The 20296-nt window shown below is 42.2% G+C and overlaps 1 protein-coding gene across 6 annotated transcripts in view; it reads left to right on the plus strand.

Annotated features, from left to right (window-relative positions):
* Window positions 1-20296, plus strand: part of LOC121288259 (rho guanine nucleotide exchange factor 10-like protein) — a 176658-nt gene that overhangs the window by 133148 nt on the left and 23214 nt on the right. For all 6 annotated transcript variants that reach the window (XM_041206761.1, XM_041206760.1, XM_041206763.1 and 3 more), the window contains 4 exons: window positions 2216-2316; window positions 4405-4526; window positions 11727-11813; window positions 11971-12182. In XM_041206761.1, coding sequence (XP_041062695.1) covers window positions 2216-2316; window positions 4405-4526; window positions 11727-11813; window positions 11971-12182 — 522 coding nt within the window. The remainder of the gene's footprint in view (window positions 1-2215; window positions 2317-4404; window positions 4527-11726; window positions 11814-11970; window positions 12183-20296) is intronic.

Here is a 20296-nt window from a genome sequence, read left to right on the forward strand (position 1 = left end):
ATAATAGTCAGAGCAGGTTTGCTGTCCAATTCAGGACAGTGGTGGCTCTTGAAGCTGGAGGGGAAAATAAGAGGCTTTCCAGCTTGAAAGCGGCAGCAGGATGTCATACCCCACCCCATAATGGAGTAACCTTTCTCCGTTTTAAAAAAAAATTAAAAATAAGTAAAAAGGCTTTTGCAACAAGGCCACCGCTGCGGAGAGTGATTGGGGAGGGTTGGTGTGTGTCCTTCACAGGGTAGCCTGCATGCATGGGGTGGGTTGGGGGAGGAGGAGGGGGGGGGCGGTGGGGGGGAGGGGGTGGGGGGAGTTGCTGCGATGCCCTTTAAGCCTGCCTGCAGCACTGGCAGGGTGATCAAATTTTTGAAAGTGCAAACTAATGCTACCTCACAACACGAATAAGTTTCCCTTTACAGTTTCTCCGGTGCAACAACTTCTTTTCTAATTTCACTTCACTTCCTGCCAGGTCCTGAGGAAACCCCACTCTGCAGATGTAAAGAACTCAGACAAGTGCTCCTTGCCGCCCATTTTCTGCCCCCCTCACCCCTTAGCACACTTTGTTATCCAGAAATGTAATGTTGTGCTGTGGGACAAAGCAACACACAAGCTGCGCCGACTGCAGGGCAATGCGGTGCACTTAGGATGCATGCAGAAACCTAAATTCAATTCAAACTTATTCCGTTCCTGCAAATAAATGAGAAAGCTGATAGCCGGGATGTTTGAACCATTTTGAAGAAATGGTTGGGACACCAGGACGTGGAATGAAAAACCAGACTGTCCCGGCTGAACCGGGATGTCTGGTCGCCCTTCCGATTGTCCTGTATCTTAAGGGATTATCCCTTATTTTGAGAGTTGCCTTTTGTCCCTCACTTCTCTGATGACCTTTGGGAGACTGAGCCTGGGAACCTCCACTTGCCTTTGCTGCTTTTTGTTTTGTGAGTATGCACACTGTGGCTACAGGCCACCAGTGGGAGTTAATCACCCTGAACATTGGAAGGCCACCTCTAGGCAGCTGAACTCTCCTATGCTACCTCTGGGAACCTGGAGGCCAACTACAAAATCCCATTCAGCCTTCTTCGATAGGCTTCACTGGCGAAAAACACTTCAGTTGTTGACCTGCTGCTTGTGAGTGGGTATCTCTGCCAGCCTCCCCAGCCCTGCCTCGGGGAAAATTGCCCGGGGCCAGGACGGAGCTGGGGAACAGACACACCAGACAGTGAGGGCTAAAAATCTTGCCCTGCATATTCAAACTCTGTCAAAAGCTGAGCTGTTAAAGGGAATGCTTATCTGAACCACGTAGATTAAGAGGCTTTTATTTCAGCCACAGCAAACATTGGGGCTGCTACACTTGGTCCCTGCTTCCTTGGATTAGGGAACGGGGCAAATCAGTCAGGGTTCTTGCCTCTGATCATGATCCAGTGACTTCTTTCTCACCCTGCCTCCACCTCCCTGGCTGGAAAGTACCTGTGCGTTGGAGTCGGCTGAGGAAGGGATTGGACTTGGAAATGATGCCCTTCACAGTGCAATAGCCCACTAGCATATAATTTAGATTTGCACACAAAGCTAAGCTGCTGGGGTAAGCTACCCAAAGACTACCAGTGTTCTTGGGACTATATCCCTGGAATAATTAGTATCTCCAATTGAGGAAGGGAGAAAATTACCAAAAGAAACTACTGAAGTCTGATTCCACTCAGATGAGTTGTGTTTTTCTAATTAAATACACTGCTAAGCGATGTGCTGAACATGTATCAATGGCAGACTGTATGAACATCAACTAAACCGGATTACTTTTCTCAGGCCAAGGATATGTGATGGGCTCCCAACTGATGTGTTGGAAGACCTAAATATGTTGAATGACATGTTTTTTAATGTGATGGGTTAAAGTTTCTTAATAAAAATGTATCTCTGCTGCATTGGGTATTAAACATCTTATTTAATAACTGATTTAGCGAAAAGTTCTTCACTTCTAAAAGCTGCAGTTTTCTAAATCTGCTTCCAGAAATGCCTTTCCGGAGGTTATAAAAAGGCTTAGCTTTTAATCTATAATTTACAGCAGCCTTCAAAAGCTTGTTCTCTGAGAGTCGTATGGAAACAGCCTAATAACAACAAAAAATCTCTTGCTTTACTTTTCTGAGAGCTGTTGAAGATTTCTGCTGACCAGTAAACTCCACTGTGATTAATTCTTTTTCTCTCCCTCCCTCTTTTTTTTTTGCTAAAGGTCTGGAAGGCCAGTCAGCTTTATGGTGGTATTTAACACCCCGAACGCTCGCAGTAAAATCTCCTGGGTGAATCGGCTACATATGGCTAAAGTTGCACTAAGTAGGTAATGGTCTGGAGATAACTGAAATGTTACCCCTGCCCACACCCCACTTTCTAACTGAACAGTAAGAGATTATGTTGTCTTGCTTCTCACACTCCTGGCTGTGAATTTAAGTCTCTTTGTTGACAGGCACTTGAATTTGTCTTGTGCATGTACGCATACCTGTGTATTCGCAATGTTGAGCAGGCAGAATGATTCTAGACTATGCAACTTCCCTGTGACTACCTACAGCAATGTTGTAGTGAGTGGGTGGAATATTTAGATATAGCTTGGATGCATCTTAGTTTTGACTTGGTAATCTATCCATGCTTTGAAAGGTGACCAGATATGCAGAAGGTGTAGGAGCTCCAGTAAATATCCTGATCCTTGTTGTTGACCTCAGTGGGGCAAGACAGGGTATAGATTCATAGCTTGTGTTGTAGTTACAGAAAATAAAGATCACTTGATCTTACATCCAGGCGTAAAGGGGGAAATGGTGACATAATGGTAATGTCACTAAACTAGTAATCCAGAGGTCCAAGCTAATTCTCTGGGGGTGTGGGTTCAAACCCTACCAAGGTAACTGATGAAATCTAAATGCAAATAATAAATCTGGAGCGTAAAACTCGGTACTGTTGACCACGAAGCCGTCATCGATTGTGGAAAAACCCATCTGGCTCACTAATATCCGTTAGGGAAGGAAATCGGCCATCCTTACCCAGTCTGGCCTACATGCGCCTCCAGACCCTCAGCAATGTGGTTGGCTCTTGGCTGTCCTCCGAAATGTCAAGGGCAGTTAGGGACAGGCAACATGTGCTGGTGTTGTCAGCGATGAAAGAATAAAAATCAGCAAAAAAAGGCATCTTTACAAGAAAATCAGAGTTTGGAGCTCAGTTTAGATTTAGCAAGTTAGCAACAGGCTGCTCGTAACAGCTCAGTGCTGCACTAATGGGTGGCAACCTTAGTCTTAGCCTGGAGTGTGAGCAGAAACAAGTGCAGTACTTCAAAGCAGATACATTTTCATTTTACTGGAAGGAAAGCAGAATACTAATGGATGTAACTCCCATTTACGCTTCACTAGCAGATGGTGAAGTGATCCCTGAGTGTTGTTCACCCCCTACTTTCTCAGTACCTTGTTGAACAATTATAGCATGCTCTGAATCAACCAGATGCGATGGACACCTGCTGAGCATTGCATACATTGGTACCAAATAATTGCCACATCTGACAGGATTCACTTCATAAATTTGACCTGTCAGCTTGTTAGTGAGATTGATTGGCCGCATTATTAAGGTGTGTAGGTGTCTCTTCATATTGAGGACACTTAATTAAAAGACACCACCAATTTATAAAACATTAGCAAAATGATACTCGGTTTTTCATTGCATAGAATGGATTGTAATGATTTTCAGCCTACATGGGCCACAAAATAGTCCCTTGACCACTCTCCTGAATTGAAAGAATATCTAATAATGGCTGAATGGGAATTGTGTGGAGTTGTTTAGTGCAGACCCTCCTCTTTAATTACCACATCTGCAACAGGGCTTTGTAATCAGTATTTAAAGGATCCGTTCTCTTGAAGGCTGCTGTTATAAATGCATGGCTTGGTGTAATACTGAAGCACACCAACTAGGAGGCTGCTGAATTTGAACTCCCATCAGCCGCTGAATGAGGCGAACACAGCTCAGGGCAGGAATAGGGTTATCACAACTGGAGCTACAAAATGCAACTCTAAACTTTGAGTGGCAGCTGATTTGAGCTCTGCCTTGAGGTGTCCATGGGTGTGAAAAGCTTTGTGACATGGTTAAGGTTCATGCGTGATGAATAACCACATGAACAAGGTGCTAAAGGGTGATCAGAAGCTGTGAAACAGTCCCCTAAAACAAATCAGTCATGTCAGGAAGGAGAAGGCTGGGCAATTGTACAGAGAACATTCACTAGATCATATTTTGAACCACTTGAAACCAATTATAACTGAATTGAGTTAGAATTAGTGCTGGGAATTTGATGCTTGAAGTGTTCTGAATATCATGCAGTAGGCTTAGAGCCTGTGGTTCTAAATCTCTTGATAAGTGCCTGATTTTTTTTTCTCTCTCCCTCATCCACAGCTAAAGATAACCAGCCTGGCTGGTTCTGTATTGAGGATGATGGAAAAACAAAAGCACCGTTTTGGTGCCCTTTGCTTGCCTGTCGTATGCCCATGTATGGTTCAAAATGTCAGGACCTGAAAGTAAGTGAAAGAAAAAGCACCAAGAGGTTCCATAGTCTCTTTTTAAAAAGAATCTTTATTTGTTACATATTTAATCATCTGTATATGTTTTAATCTTGGTTTTTATGTTGTGGCCTTTAAAAGGGAGAAATTTGCATTTATAATAATGCTTTTTGTAACCTCAGGGCATCGCAAAGTGTTTTACAGTCAATGAAATACTTTTTGAAGTAGGAATCACTGTTGCAATGCAAGTGTTACCACTGAGCTACAGCTAACACAGCTTTGCATAATCTGACTATGCTTATGAGAATATTTTTTCAGAATTACAATGTTCTCTATTCAAGATCCATGTTCTGTACACCAAGGTCTCTACATGAGCCGATTCCAGTCGTCATTTGTAGCAAGTTCCCTTGGTGCAAGTTACCGCTAAATGGTTGGATTTTTAAAGCAGGAAAAAGCCTTTAGGCAACTTAAACCAAAACAATTTTCTATAGATCAGCCCTACATATCCGCCTTTGAAGCAATATTGCTTAGTTCCTTCTCTCCCCAGAAATCTTGAAACCATTTCCACGGTCCACTTCAGTGGCCTTCCCTGATGACTTTCTCCACCTTCGTAGTCCTATCTTCCTAATGTTAATCATGTCTTTGAATCTTTCACCACAGAGAATAATGTACCTAGATTGCTCATTATTTTGAATCTGTTCAAATGATCTGCATTTTGGCTTCAAATACAGGCAGACATATTCAATTTATACTTCCAAGTTATTATCACAGGTGAAACCGTGTGTTTAGGTATGCTCCCCTTTGAATTTACAATTCCTATTGGTCAGAGATGATGAAATAATGGTCAATTTGCACACCATTGCAATGCAAACTACTTTGATGCATTTAGCAACTTAACAGTTACTCTGGATGCTGAAGATAAATATGTTCTGGATGTTGGAGCCTATGAGCGACCCCAGAAATAAATGCCCAGTCTTTATTAACAATTAATCAGATTATTTCTCCTTGGGTTGGGGTGAGGTGGTGTGAGTGAGGAACAAATTGGTTGTAGCAATATTTTATTTTTGCTCATCCCACTCATGCCCTTGTTTGGGCAATCACTCTGTAACTTTCTGATTCTAATTTTTGAAATTAATGGGGTGGGTGGGGAGGTGCTTAGTGTAGATGGCTAAAGTGTGATGCAGAATGATGCCTATGACACGGGTGCAATCCTTGTACTGGCTGTGGTAGTTCTCACCTTGTCCCACACTTGCAGAGTGGTGCCCCTTGAGCTATATATGTCCAATTGTCTCTCTAATGGAGAGAGATGCTTATGGCCTTTTGTGGTCTATGGCCAATTACCTAGGGATAAGATTAAAGTTTAGCAACCTCTGAATTGCTGTCTGAAATCCAATGTTAATCTAAATGCTAATTGGAAGCTAGAAGCAGAGCGTAATGAATGAAGCGGGATAGAACATTTGGCTGATGACTTTTTAAAACATTACATTTTATTCATGATTTGCTTATGCATGGGTGGCTGGAAGAGGCAAGCTGGCTGCGTGGCACAGAACGATCGGTCTCTTTTATGTGATTTAGTGATCCAGCCCGCTAAAGTGTGCGCATGCTATGTGAGAACAGTCCAAAGGTCAGATGGGACATTTTAAGCTAATGCACAAAGACTGGGCCTTTGGTGAAGATACTGATATAATCTGGCAAGTGCCCATGGTTCTGTACTCCAACATGAGTCAACGCCTCCAACAACAACAATTTGCATATATTTAAATAGCACCTTTTAATATAGTAAAGTGTCCCAAGAGAAGAGGAGGGAAGATTGTTTTATGGAAAATTTTGAATAGTCTTTGGCACCAGTTGGTCCAGTATGACAATGCGGAGATGGCAATCCCTCTTTTTTCACTTTTCTTGCCCGCTACAATATGAATATATTTTTGCTGTCTTGTCACCATCTGTAAAGTGAAGGCCAATCCCCATTTAAGCACTAGATTAATGTGGGAGAAGAAGAGAGAGAGAAGTTAACTTCAGACTTGTTGACCTGAGTTCAAATAAGATGTTTGCACTGTAGTTGGCCTTCCAATGAAGGGTACTCACCCAAACCTTTAAGTTGCCTTTTCTCATTAAAAATGCTACACATCTGTGCAATTCCAATGTCTTCTGGTTTTTTAAAATATATTATTTGTTGGCCAGCATTTGCAGTTGTCTTTTCTCTTTCCTGCTCAGTTTGTTTAACCATTATTGCTGAGTTTATGTTTTGTTTTTTCATTAATCTAGTTTATTTGAGCATTGCCCACAGCTCCAGCCTATTGGAAATATAATTCTACCAGTTGCCTCACTAAGGATATCACTGAAGCAAATCCCAGCCCCTCAGTACCTTTTCCCTCTCAACTGCCAAAATATTTGAGGTATTTCTGTGCATTTTGGGTACAGTGTCTATGCTGAATCTGCACCAGGAAATGCTGACCTATCACTCCCCGCCCCAATATTCAACTGCTTGAAGGCTGAAATTTACAAAGTTAAGAAGTGATACCAGAATACAACACTAATGTTGGGCCATCACCACCTGTAGAGTTTTGAATCAGTCTGGTTTTTGAACACATTGAAATGTTCTAACATTTAACTAAGGCACCAAGAAGTTTTTTTTTAAAGTCACTTATTCCATGTGCCTGATATATATCACAAATAACACGATGGTATTACCAGTTGTTGATGATAGCAAGGGTTCTGGGGTTTTTTTTATCAGTAACGAGGCAAACAGAAGTTAGGCCTTCAGGCCCACTGGCTTATGGTGACTGAATGGGAAAGATCACAGCAATCCAGTATTTTGGGGTCACTTTGCATCATTTATACTCATAGTTCTCTGAATTCCAAATACCAGTGGCCTTGATCATGACTCCAGTACTGCTCTAGACTGATAACTTGGTATGCAGCAAACTCCCACAAACTGCAATTAAATAAATGGCCAGACCAGTTACTGTAGTGATGTTGGTTGTGGGGAAAGTCACCGGCAGAATACGCTTGCTCTTTATCTAATATTGTTGTGGGATCTTTTATATCTACCTGAGATGACAGACTGGGCTTTGGTTTAATGTTTCATCCAAATGATGGCAGCTCTGCCAGGCAGCAGTCTCAGTATTACACTGGAGTGTCAGCCTAGATTAGGCGTTTCAGATCTCAGGGGTGAAAGAACACACAAACTTCTAATTTAAACAACAGTGCGACCACTGACCCAGGCTGACTACTAAATTGAAACTCCTGTTAAAGTGAAATTTGTGGGATAGGCAGATCTATTTGTGAAGCTAAAAGCAAAATACTGCGGACACTGGAAGCCTGAAATAAAAACAGAAAATGCTGGAAAACTCAGCAGGTCTGATAGCATCTGTGAAGAGAGAAATGGAGTTAACATTTTGAGTCCGAGTGACTCCTCTTCAGAGCAATTTCAGATTTCCAGCATCTGCAGTATTTTGCTTCTCTTTAGCTCTGAAGAAGAGCCATACGGACTCAATGTTAACTCTGTTTCTCTTTCCCTGCAGATGCTGCCAGACCTGCTGAGTTTTCCAGCATTGTCTGATTTTGTTTGTGAAGTTAGATGTTCAAGAAAGATTCATAGCCTCAACAGCTAAATACAACTACATATGTATAACTAGTTGATAGAAGTAAAGTGATTCTGTATTAAATTAAATATGTTATTGGAAATCCTGCAATGTATGTAAATAAAAAATAGATCAGTTATAAATAAGTGCAAATGTTTGTTTTGAATGACAATACAGTGATCAACTTTAGTGTCAGGATTTGGAGAGAATCCTTGAGGTTATAGTTTTTAATTCACCAACAGATTAGAGCTAGACTTGCAGACTTAATTTCACCAGATGGAATTTGTATGTTGGCATTTACCTAATTATGAAGCTGTTATTCAGTGTTGTACTATTAGTAACTCGGAGGATGAAACGTTAGAATAAGTTGGCTGGTGCAGCCATTCAGTGAGATGGAGAGGTAGAGACCTAAGTGGAAAGTGATTGTGCCGTCTGTATACAAGTCAGAGTGTTGGTCTGTTTTTAATATAAAGATTTGCTTCAATGTGGAAATATTTCCATACTTGGTTAAATCCTGTTTTGCAAAGAAAAAATTTTGGAGTACCTGAGATTTGACGGCACAGATGACCAACAGGTTTTTCAGAGCTGTAGCTGTATTTAAGAAGAAAGAGGTGGTTAAGTTCTTTTGCCATGCGTCACTTTATTATGATCAAGAGCGTGAACCTAGGCTGACATTTTTTTAAATAACTTCTGGAGTTTGGGACATGGAGGCTAATTGGAGGGTTCCCAATTGCTACTTTGTTTGAGCTTGGCTGACTCAACAAAGCCTCAGGCTCACATCTGGGACCTTTCTGACTCTACAGCTCAAGTCCATACTGGGCATTATGCTTACAACCTCCAAACTGGGACCATGCAATTGTCTTTTCCAGTAGTTGATGGTTACAAGAGTACCAGGACAGCACTGAACTCGCACCGATCCTAGCCTTCTCCATAAAGTGTGACTGACAGATGGATGAATGATATTTTTTTGTAATTAAGAGGACCGCATAGACGCAAACTGCAGCTGCCTGGGCTTTGTGTAGTGACTGACTGACAGAAACAAATAATTACAGCTTTTAATTATATTCCAGCATAAATAACAGTAATTTGCATGAGTGACTTCTACCTATGTCCCTCACTCTTTTTTTTAGTGTGAAAATTTCAACCATCTGTCAACTCTTACACTGCGTTCATTTTCTAAGCGCTGTAATCAAATATAAGGGAAGCCGATGGCAGTAGAATACCGACATATCTTTGTGTAACAGTGTATTGATTCTCAACCCTTTGGTTGTCAGTAGGTCCAGGAAACTTTTAGTCTCCCTGTATCAACCAGTTTCAGCTTCTGTACTATGAAACAGCCAAGCACTAATACTGTACTTTTATTTTTGGATGGGAATGGGAGGAATGCTCATCCAAAATGATAGCCATTTTACCAGTTTGCTTCAAAGCAGTTGAACTCCAGCATATTCTTCAAACTGCCACTTGCCAAGGTGTGAATCGGCAGTGATACTTCAAGTAGTCTTCTGCGGAGGTATGGGGGTGGGGGCGGCATTTTTATCTTAACGACAACTCCTAGATTAGCCACTTCAATTGAGACCTGTCTTTTTTTCTTGAGGAGCATTTGCTTGCTAATGGATAATGCAAGATGTGTAATGGAGTCCTAGAAATAGATGAAAGATGGTTTGACTGACTACAACAATGTTCTGTCTGAATGTTCTGAATGTTTCTTTGATATCAATTCCCTTCTTCAGCTTCAGATCCCCTGATCATCAGAGACTGAATGGAGCAGCAGCTGCCAACAAGTTATGACTATGAACTGTATTAAATCTTATGTATTTTGGGTCTGGGAAGTGACTGCAATTGCCAAGGTTGCAATGTGTAACCTTCTGTACTGGCGTGTAAGTGTATGAGCCCACATTTGGAAGCAAGAATTGGCTCATCCTCTTTTGGCCCAGGTGTCCTGAGGCCAATTATAACACATTCTGCTGGCTGCTATGACAATGGTCAACTAATAAAATTGACTGAGTGTTGAACTTTCCTGATCTGGCAGTATGCAGGAGCTTGTATCTTTTTCCTGTGCATTAACTATTTGCTCAAGAGTGGTTAAAATGTTCAAGTATGAATGTTAAAAACAATTGTGACAACTATTACTATTCCAGGGATTCTAGCATAAGTTGAATCCATTTCACTGTTAGAAATGCACCCTTCTGGAGACACCACTGGGTCTTCTGCTGACCTGCTGAAGCGATTACACACTCTTTACTATGAAGGAAGCTACAGTCCATTTGGGGCAGGGGGAGTGGTGTTGGAGAGTGGGGTGCGCGAGGGTGGGGAGTGGGGGGGGGGGTGCGGTGGGGGCGGGGGGGTGGGGGCGGTGTTGGGGGTGGTATAATTCCATGGGTTCTCTTAACCTGTCTGTCATAACATTTTGGTAGGAGAGCTAGGAAAATCCCAGATATTGGCCCCTTGGGGTTAATTTTTAATAAGCCCAGAAAGCTGCTGGTAATTAGCAAGCGTCTCCCCCAGGCAGCTTGCTGGTGAAACATAGGGTGAGTGCTGGGAGAGGGAAGATGAACTGGAAGGGAGCAATTGTCACACCTCTCTAATTCGGGACTTTTGTTAAGATTTTTAGCAGTATTGATTTGTGACTCCAGTTGAAATGGTGTCAGTGAGATGCTGAGCACAATGCTGGAGTAGTTGAGGGGATGATTTGTTCTGTTTGCTTTGGGTAAACCTAATGAAAAATTGCAGAGCCCTTGTGTTTACACTGCATAGATCCATAAGTGTTTCTTTTTTAAATTTGAGAATCCTAGATTAGAATGAAGGCCAAAATCATCAAAAAGAATTGGTATGAAGCTGAGGTAAATTCAGGAGCAGTGAGTTTAGTGGCACCAAGCTTTACTGGGGCAAGGCCAGAAATTGATTGATAGATCTTTTTATTCATTCAAAAGTTTCAGTTTTGTAGATGAGTGCAACAGGATGTGATGAAGCTGAAACAAAACAAAAACAGAATTACCTGGAAAAACTCAGCAGGTCTGGCAGCATCGGCGGAGAAGAAAAGAGTTGACGTTTCGAGTCCTCATGACCCTTCGACAGAACTTGAGTTCGAGTCCAGAGAGTTGACGTTTCGAGTCCTCATGACCCTTCGACAGAACTTGAGTTCGAGTCCAGAGTTGATGCTGCCAGACCTGCTGAGTTTTTCCAGGTAATTCTGTTTTTGTTTTGTTTTGGATTTCCAGCATCCGCAGTTTTTTTGTTTTTATCTCTGTGATGAAGCTGACTTTGATACCTGAGGGTGCAGTGAGTTTGAAGTGTGTATGAAACGGTGTATTATGAGCTTCGGAAATTTCAGAGGATCCATGCCATGAATGCTGTTGAGGTATACAAAGTGAGAAGAGAGAGTGGCATTTGCAATATTGACATCCCCAAGACAGTTGTTGATTGTGACTTGTATAATTGTATTGACGAAAACAATAGCAAGTACATATGGCTGTTGCTGCCACATTGTAAGGATATCTTCATTTGGAGAATGAGGATCATTCTACTCATTGAGAGTGGGGTAGGTGGGGTCTTTGTGTGGTCCACCTGGGGCTGTGAAAGAAAGGAGTATATTTTTATATATTAACTGTACAAAAACATCTTTCTCTCCATCCAGCCTGAAGCAGCCCTTCACACTCCAGTGCAATCATCCCTACTTGGGATTTCCATTGCCAGTACCTGTCTGGCACAGGGATATCTTTGGGTAAGTAATTGCAACAGTAGTAGGAAGCAGCTGGTGATGTCAGTTATTGTGTACTATGTAGGACCTTGTATGTTTCAAAGTTTACTACATGGTCTTTTTTTAAGCAGCTTAACAAAACCTAATGTTTGTGTCTTTTCCTTTCTGTGCCCTTCTATAGATTGGCAGTGGGCGAGAACAGGGGCTGGGGCAGGTTGATCTTTTCTCCTTGAACAGATCCACTCCCAGACATGTCAAGTCCTTCCAGGCTAGCTCCCGGGTCTTGTGCATGGAGTATATCCCTCTAATCATCCAGGATGCAGACAATGTCGATTATCCAATGGAGAAACCTGGAGACAGTCCAATTATTGTAATTGGACTTCAAGATGGCAGGTAGGCATCCACTTTGTTTTGGGAATCCAAAAGGCTTATAACATGATCTCTGGAGTCACTAGTTCTTGTGAGGGTTCCTTCATTAATGTTTTGCTAAACAGTACCTTTCACGTCACCATTAAATTCTTGAGGGAAGAAAGAACTTGCATTCATCCTGTACCTTATCTCAGTGAATTACTTTGAAGTGAAGTTGTTATGTAGGCACACCTGGCAGCCATTTTTTCCTCAACAGGGTCCCTCAAATGACAATGGAATGAATAATCAGTTAAAGAAAAATGTGGGGCAGGTGGCCAAAATTGCCTTCTCCTTTTTAATAGTGTAGTGGGATTTTTAACATCCATCTGATGCTTGTAGGCAGATTGAGCTTTGCTTCTCTGGTGCCACCACCAACCCCCCCACCACCCAAAGACAATACCTCTGACAGTATTGCTCAGGAGTGTCAACTTAGATTTTTTGTGCTGAAATCCTGCAATGGAATTGAGCCCAGAACCTTCCAACACAGATTGGAAAAGTGCTGGCATCTCAGCCAAGCGGACAAAGTTCTCCCAAGATTTTGAAGGGATTGGTTTTTGGCAGGCTCCAGGGGATGATGGCAATCTCCTCGCAGACCCTTTTGTTGGTGTGGAAGTCATTGCCAAGGTGGCTTAGGGAAAACTAAGAACTTAACTCTGCCATTTTTTTTCTCTGGTTGTCAACAGGTTGAGCAGTCACTCACCAGTATAGGCCATTGTGATGCAGATTATCTTTTTAAACACACAAAAAAGAATGAGTTGTATTCCTTTCACAACCACTGGACATCCCGAAGTGCTTTACAGTCAATGAAGTACCTTTTTGAAGTGTACTCATTGTTGTAAGTAGGAAATGTGGCAGTCAATTTGTGCACAGCAAGCTCCCAAAACAGCAATGTAATAATGTGTGACCGTTTTGCAGAACACCTTCATTCTGTCTGCAAGCATGACCCAGACCTCCCTGTCGCTTGCCATTTCAACACTCCATCCTGTTCTCATGCCTACATGTCTGTCCTTGGCCTGCTGCATTGTTCCAGTGAAGCTCAACGCAAACTGGAGGAACAGCATCTCATCTTCCGACTAGGCACTTTACAGCCTTCCGGAATGAATATTGAGTTCAACAATTTTAGATCATGAACTCTCTCCTCCTTCCCCACCCCCTTTCCGATCCCCCTTTTTTCCAATAATTTATATAGATTTTTCTTTTCCCACCTATTTCCATTATTTTTAAATGTATTTCCATCCATTGTTTTATCTCTACCTTTTAGCCTATTTCGATCCCTTCCCCCCCACCCCACCCCCACTAGGGCTTGTACCTTGCTTGTCCTGCTTTCTACCCTTAATGTCACCTATTAGCACATTTCTCAGCTAATATCACCACCTTCAACACCTCTTTGTCCTTTTGTCTGTGACATCTTTTGGCAATCTCCACCTATCGCTGGCCCTCTATCCAGCTCTATCTGTCCCACCCACCCCTTAAACCAGCTTATATTTCACCTCTTTTCTATTTTTCCTTAGTTCTGTTGAAGAGTCATACGGACTCAAAACGTTAACTGTATTCCTCTCCGCAGATGCTGCTAGACCTGCTGAGTTTTTCCAGGTACTTTTGTTTTTGTTTTGGATTTCCAGCATCCGTAGTTTTTTGCTTTTATATTATCATAGCAATGTAATAATGACCAGTTAATCTATTTTGGTGATAGCGATTTGAGGTATAAATATTGGCTAGGACACTGGGGATAATTTCCCTTATCTTCAAAATAATGTCAAGGATCTTTTACATCCATCCGAGCGGGCAGGTGGGGCCTCCTTGGTTTAACAAAAGACAGTGCAGGACACTCTAGTACTGCACTGGTGTTGCAGCCTTAATTTCTGTGCTCAAGTCTCTGGCATGGGACTTGACCCCATGACCTTCAGACTCTGAAGCATAAGTGCTTACCCACAGCTGGCTCATACCATTTGCTCTGTCATCGTAAGGAAAATCTTTGTGTCAATTGACTGTGTGTAGGCAAATAAAGGTGTAAGTGTTCCATTGTTTCATCAATGCTGCTGATGTTTAATGCAGTCTACCCTGCAATCTCAATGAAGTGCATTCCATTGCACTAGCAGCTTGTAACAGACGCTTCTGTAACCTAAGTTTAATAGCAAATAACCCTTTTGAGGCCACAGTTCCCAGAGGGGGAGAAAAGCTGTAACTTTTCATACTCTTGCCTTGAGGTTGTACTGTGCAATGTTAGTAATAATGAGAAATTTCTTTGCTGTATTAACCAAAAGTTTCTTTTGAACAAAAATGAAAACAGGAATTGCTGGAAATACTCAGCAGGTCTGGCAGCATCTATGGAGAGAGAAACAGAGTTAACTTTTTGAGTTCATTATGACTTCCCCAAAAGAAGCTGCCAGACCAGCTGAGTATTTTGAGCACTTTGTTTTTATTTCGGGTTTCCAGCATCCGCAGTATTTTTCTTTTGAGCAGTGTTTTGAACAGTTTGATCCTGTTCTCTGAAAAAAGCAGACAGAAGAATTTCATCAGGGACTTGTTATTAATCTTGCATGACACAATTTCAAAGCTTCTGCATTTTGGGACTTCCCTGATCTGCTTAGTTTTATCCTGCCTCTGCTTTACAATGCTAAATGCACTCACTGTGATCTAATCCTGTTACTTCTGTTTGTTTCTTTCTTGATAATCCTGCTCCCACTTCTTGAATACTGTTTCTGTTTGTGTAGAAGCTTTACAAAAGTGAAATGTAGGCACTAAATTGGCAATCTCACTGAGACTATGGTGTTCGATGTGGGAAATGGGGAAAGATGTGACCCTGTTGTTGTAGGGAATTCTCTTACAAGGTTGAAGAAAATTGTTAGGCTAATTTGGAAGAAACTTTATTGTCACTTTTACAATCAACTGGGACTATTTAATGCTGATGATGGGCAAGTGTTTCAATTACCAGCACTAACACATTCATGGAAAGAGAAGGTAGAATGTTTAAATGTAATTTCAGTAACACCAAGGCAGTGGCAAGGCTAGAAAGGTTGAATTGAAGCTGCGAGGCTTTTTATGGTGAGTTGCCAGTCGTGACAATACCAGATGCTAGACCCATGAGCAGAGGAAACCGTTGCTTCTCTGGTATCCTCTCCTGCCCATCATAGCTAATTGGCTCCCCTGAGCTCTTGTGTGATGATGGTGTCTGATGTGGAGCAGTTTCAGATTAGGAGACTAAAAATAATTTTTTATACAAAAGCCCTTCAAGTCCCCCAATGAAGGTCGGCCCTGGATAGCAAGGGGTGTAGGTTGAACTGTCACCCTTGTAAAGCCTCTTACCACGCTTAACCTTTCCCACAACATGTCGTAGTTGTGGATTTGGTTTACAAACTGATGTTGAGGTGCTCTGATGTCTGCGTTTTGTGACACTGAGCTACACAAACCAGGAAGGTCTCTGGTTCAATTCCTAATTTGTGTGTTGAGTTAATGATTTGAGCCAGGGTAACAATTTGGATAAAAGAGTGTGTTCCTGGATTAGCAGTGGGGAAGAGGGGAATCAACCAGGCTTCCCATTGCTGCTGCTGGAAACTGACACATGTTTGAGAGAATACAATGAAATACCAGAGGCAGTTGGCCTTTGTTGAGCTGTACAACAACAAGAATCTTGAGCCTTCTGAAGGGAGGAGGTGAAAACTTTGAAATTACATACCAGGGCTGATCATCTTCCTACAATAGTTTTACAGTATATTTAGAAACATAGCACCATAGAAAAGTTACAGTGCAGAAAGAGGCCATTCAGCCCATCATGTCTGCGCAGGCCAAAAAGAGAAGAAAGTAACTAGCTGCTCACTTTAATCCCACTTTTGAGCACCTGGTCCGTAGCCTTGCAGGTTACAGCACTTCAGATGCAGATCCAGGTACCTTTTTTAAATGAGTTGAGTGTTTCAGCCTCAACCACTAACTTAGGCAGTGAATTCCAGACACCCACCACCCTCTGGGTGAAAAAGTTTTTTTCCTCATGTCCCCTCTAATCCCTCTCCCAATTACCTTAAATTTGTGTGCCCTGGTAATTAACCCCTCAGCTAAGGGAAACAAGTCTTTCCTGTCTACCCTATCTAGGCCTCTCATAATTTTGTACACCTCAATTAGGTTTAGTTCTTAGCTGCCTTTGTTTTAAGGAAAACAACCCTAGCCTGTCCAATCACTCCTCTTAACTGCAGTTTTCAAGCCCTGGCAACATTCTTGTAAATCTGCTCTCCATTCTCTCCGGAGCAATTATGTCCTTCCTGTAATGTGGTGACTAGAACTGTACACAAAATTCCAGCTGTGGCCTAACCAGCGTTTTATACAATTCCATCATTAAATCCCTGCTTTTGTATTTGTATTTTGTATTCCAATAAAGTAAAGCATTCCACATACCTTCTTGACCACCTTGTCCACCTGTCCTGCCACCTTCATGGACCTGTGGACATGCACTCCAAGATCTCTCACTTCTTCAACTCCTCGCAATAACTTCCCATTTATTGAATATTCCCTTACTTTGTTTGCCCTCCCCAAATGCATTACCTCACACTTTTCTGGACTGAATTCCATTTGCCACTTCTCTGCCCACCCAATCAAACCATTGATACCAATCTGGAGTTAAGACCTACCTTTTTCACCATCAAGTACATGGTTAATTTTTGTGCCATCTGCAAATTTCCCAATCATGCCTCCCATATTTAAGTCTATATCATTAATATATCCAACAAACAGCAAGGGTCCCAAAACTGAGCCCTATGGAACACCGCTGGAAACCGTTTTCCATTCGCAAAAACATCCATCAACCATTACCCTTTGTTTTCCTGAGCTAATTTTGGATCCAACCTGCCATCTTCCCCTGTATCTCATGAGATCTCACTTTCCTGACCAGTCTGCCAAGTGGGACCTTGTCAAATGCCTTACTGAAATCTGTGTAGGCAATAATTTATTAACACACAACTTCCTAGATTCTTTACATGTTCAGTACAAGAAAAACTTGCAAATTGGAGAAATGAAATTCAGCAAAATGGAAGTGTCGGTGGGGTGATTTACCTGAAAGTTAATACAACCGTTTTGTCAACCTAATCCTATCCATCTGCAATAGTCATTGCCGCTGAAAGCAAATCATTGTGTGTGAGAAACACTGATGTTTCCGAGCCATGTAATGAGGGTGCTGTAACAATACAAGTCAGTCTTTCAAGAGAAACAACTTGAGTGGATGTCATATCAATCTGGAATAGAAGCGGTCAACCAAGTTTTGTTCTCTATGTAAACTCTAAATATCACTGTTTTTGGTGTTGCCCTCCTGCAACCTCAAAGTATTTCTGTCGTCTTAATACTCAAAGTTTGTTTTCAATTTATTTAATTATAGTTTTCCTTTATCTGAAACCAATGTAGAATAATTAAAATATTGATAAGGCTTATGTGGATTTCCAAAAGGTGTTTGATAAAGAGACACATAATAGGCTTGTCAGCAAAGTTAAAGCCCATGGATTAAAAGATACAGTGGCAGCATGGATATGAAGTTGGCTGAGTGACAAGAAACAGAGTGGTGATGAACGATTATTTGTTGGACTGGAGAAAGATATGTAGTGGTGATCCCCAGAGCTCAGTACTCGGAACGCTGCTCTTCTTGATCCGTATTCATGACCGAGACGTGCGAACAATTTTCAAAACTTGCAGATGACTCAAAACTTGCAAGTCTTGTGAACTGTGAGGAGGATCGTTATAGACAGGCGACTGGAATGGGTGGACACGCGGCAGATGAAATTTAATGCAAAGAAGTGTGAAGTAATATATTTTGGTAGGAAGAACGAGAAGAGGCAATATAAAATTTAAGGATACAATTCTAAAATGGAAGGAATGCAGGAGCAGAGGAACCTGGGAGTATCTGCACAAATCACTGAAGGTGGCAGGAAAGGAGTTGAGAAACTGGCTAATAAATCATACGGATCTTTGGCTTTATAAATGGAGGCATAGGGTACAAAAAGAAAGGCTTCATGGTGAATTTTTTTATAAAAACACTGGTTTGGCCTCAACTGGGGTATTGTGTCCAATTCTGGTAAGCACACTTTAGGAAGGATGTGAAGGCATTCGAGAGGTTGCAGAAAGGATTTACTAGAATGATTTGGGGGACGAGAGACTTCACTAAGATGTATAGATTGGTAAAGCTGGGGCTATTCTCTTTAGAGACGTTTGAGTGGAAATTTTATAGAGGTGTTCAACATCATTAGCGGTCTGAGCAGAGTAGATAGGGAAAGAAACTATTCTCAGTGGCAGAAGGGGAAAAGGCAGAGGAGTAGGACTAACTTGAGACCAACTAGAGAACCAGCTCAAATATGATGGGCCAAATGGTGTCCACCTGTGCTGTAACCATTCCGTGATTCGATTATTAATTAATCTGGAGTGAACTTTCTTACTGCTGTGGCTCAGTGGGTGACACACTTGCCTCTGAATCAGAAGGTTCTGGGTTCAAGCCCTTTGCCAGAGACTGGAGCATGAAATTTAGGTTGGCACTCCAGTCCACTGTAGTACAGAGGGAGTGTTATATTGTTGGAGGTGCCCATTCTTGGATGAGATGTTAAAACTGAGACACTATCTGCCCTCTTGGGGGGCGGGGGAGGATGACAAAAGATCCTATGGCACTATTTTGAAGAAGAGCAGGGGAGCTCTTCCTCGTGTCCTGGCCAATATTTATCCCTCAGACAGTACCACATAAACCCATTTATCTGGTTATTACCTCACTGGTGCTTGTGTGAGCTTTGTGTGTGCAAATTGGTTGCCATGTTTCCTCCTTCACGCCAATGACTACACTTCAAAAATTCTCAGTTGAGTAAAACACTTTGGGATGTTCTGAGGAAGTAAAAGCTGTTAAGTTTTTTTTTCCTCTTCTATTTGAATGATGTTTTTTCTCTCCCTGTTCCCTTTTTACTATGGAAGATGCTGACCCTTACTGGTTGCAGTTCCACAAACACCAGTAGGTGCCTTATACCTCAGCTAAGCTCCTTTTTTAAAAATGCCTGAGCTTAGACAATGGGGAAAATTTTGCCCTCGTCGGATGAGGTCAGCAGTGGCGGGTGGGAGGGGTCGGGAAGCTGACTGCCGCCTGTGATTGGCCCACGACCGTGATTTCATGCTGGCTGGTCAATTAAAGCCTGCCCAGAGTGAAACACACACTGCCTGTGTGAAGGAGGAGGGGGAGCGGGGAACTTGGTGCTTTCATGCAGCGAATGCTCTGAGGCACAGAGCTGCCTCGGGGAGATGAAGATTTTTAAAAAAAAAATAATAAATCAATGAATTTTGAAATGTTAAAAAACATGTCCCCTTATGTGACTGTCACGTGAGCAGGGTCATGTTATTAATGAAATGTTAAAATTTTTAATTGCTTTTGGAAGTCTCATCCCGCCTGTGGATGAGGTTTCCTAAAAATCCAAAGGCCGCTTGGCCTTTTTGCCTGCCCGCTAACCAAAAGGTTGGATGGGCAGTGAAAAATTTCATTCAATTAGATCTTTAATGGCCTTAATAGGCCTGTTAATTGTCGGTGGGCACCCTGCTGGCTCCAATGCATGTCCACTGACCGAAATACCACGCAAGTGCGCAAAGACGTCAGGACCCTTGCCTGATGTCATCGCCTGTCATTTTACACTCGTTCGTATCAGGCAGCGCCTGCCTGACAAACAGAAAATTCTGGCCAATGCTTCGTTGACTATTGAACTGTAGAGGGCATCCCAACAGAGTCCAATTCACCCTTAACCTGTCGTTTTCAAAGGTAATCAGTATTTGTGTAAGGGATGTCTTGTGGCAAACAGGGTAACATCCCTGTCTCTGCGCAAGAAGGTTTGGATTCGAGTCGCACTCTAGGATCTGATGGGCCAAACGGATTGAGTATCAACCTGAAAATTCTTTCAATATGCCTATGGCTGGGGGTAAGAGTGGGCGAATCCCCTGGTCAGCCAGAACCTGCAGAAGGCAATGGCAAGCCACTGCGGTACCTTGCCAAGCATAACCATGGATGCCCGTGGTTCTTCTTAGGGAATAGTACCAGAGGAGATGGAGAGAGTCATTATTTGTAAAGTGTCCCAAGACACCACAGGAGCAATGTCAATCAAAAG

This window comes from Carcharodon carcharias, chromosome 15 (genome assembly GCF_017639515.1).
Source record: "Carcharodon carcharias isolate sCarCar2 chromosome 15, sCarCar2.pri, whole genome shotgun sequence".
Lineage (NCBI taxonomy): Eukaryota > Metazoa > Chordata > Chondrichthyes > Lamniformes > Lamnidae > Carcharodon > Carcharodon carcharias.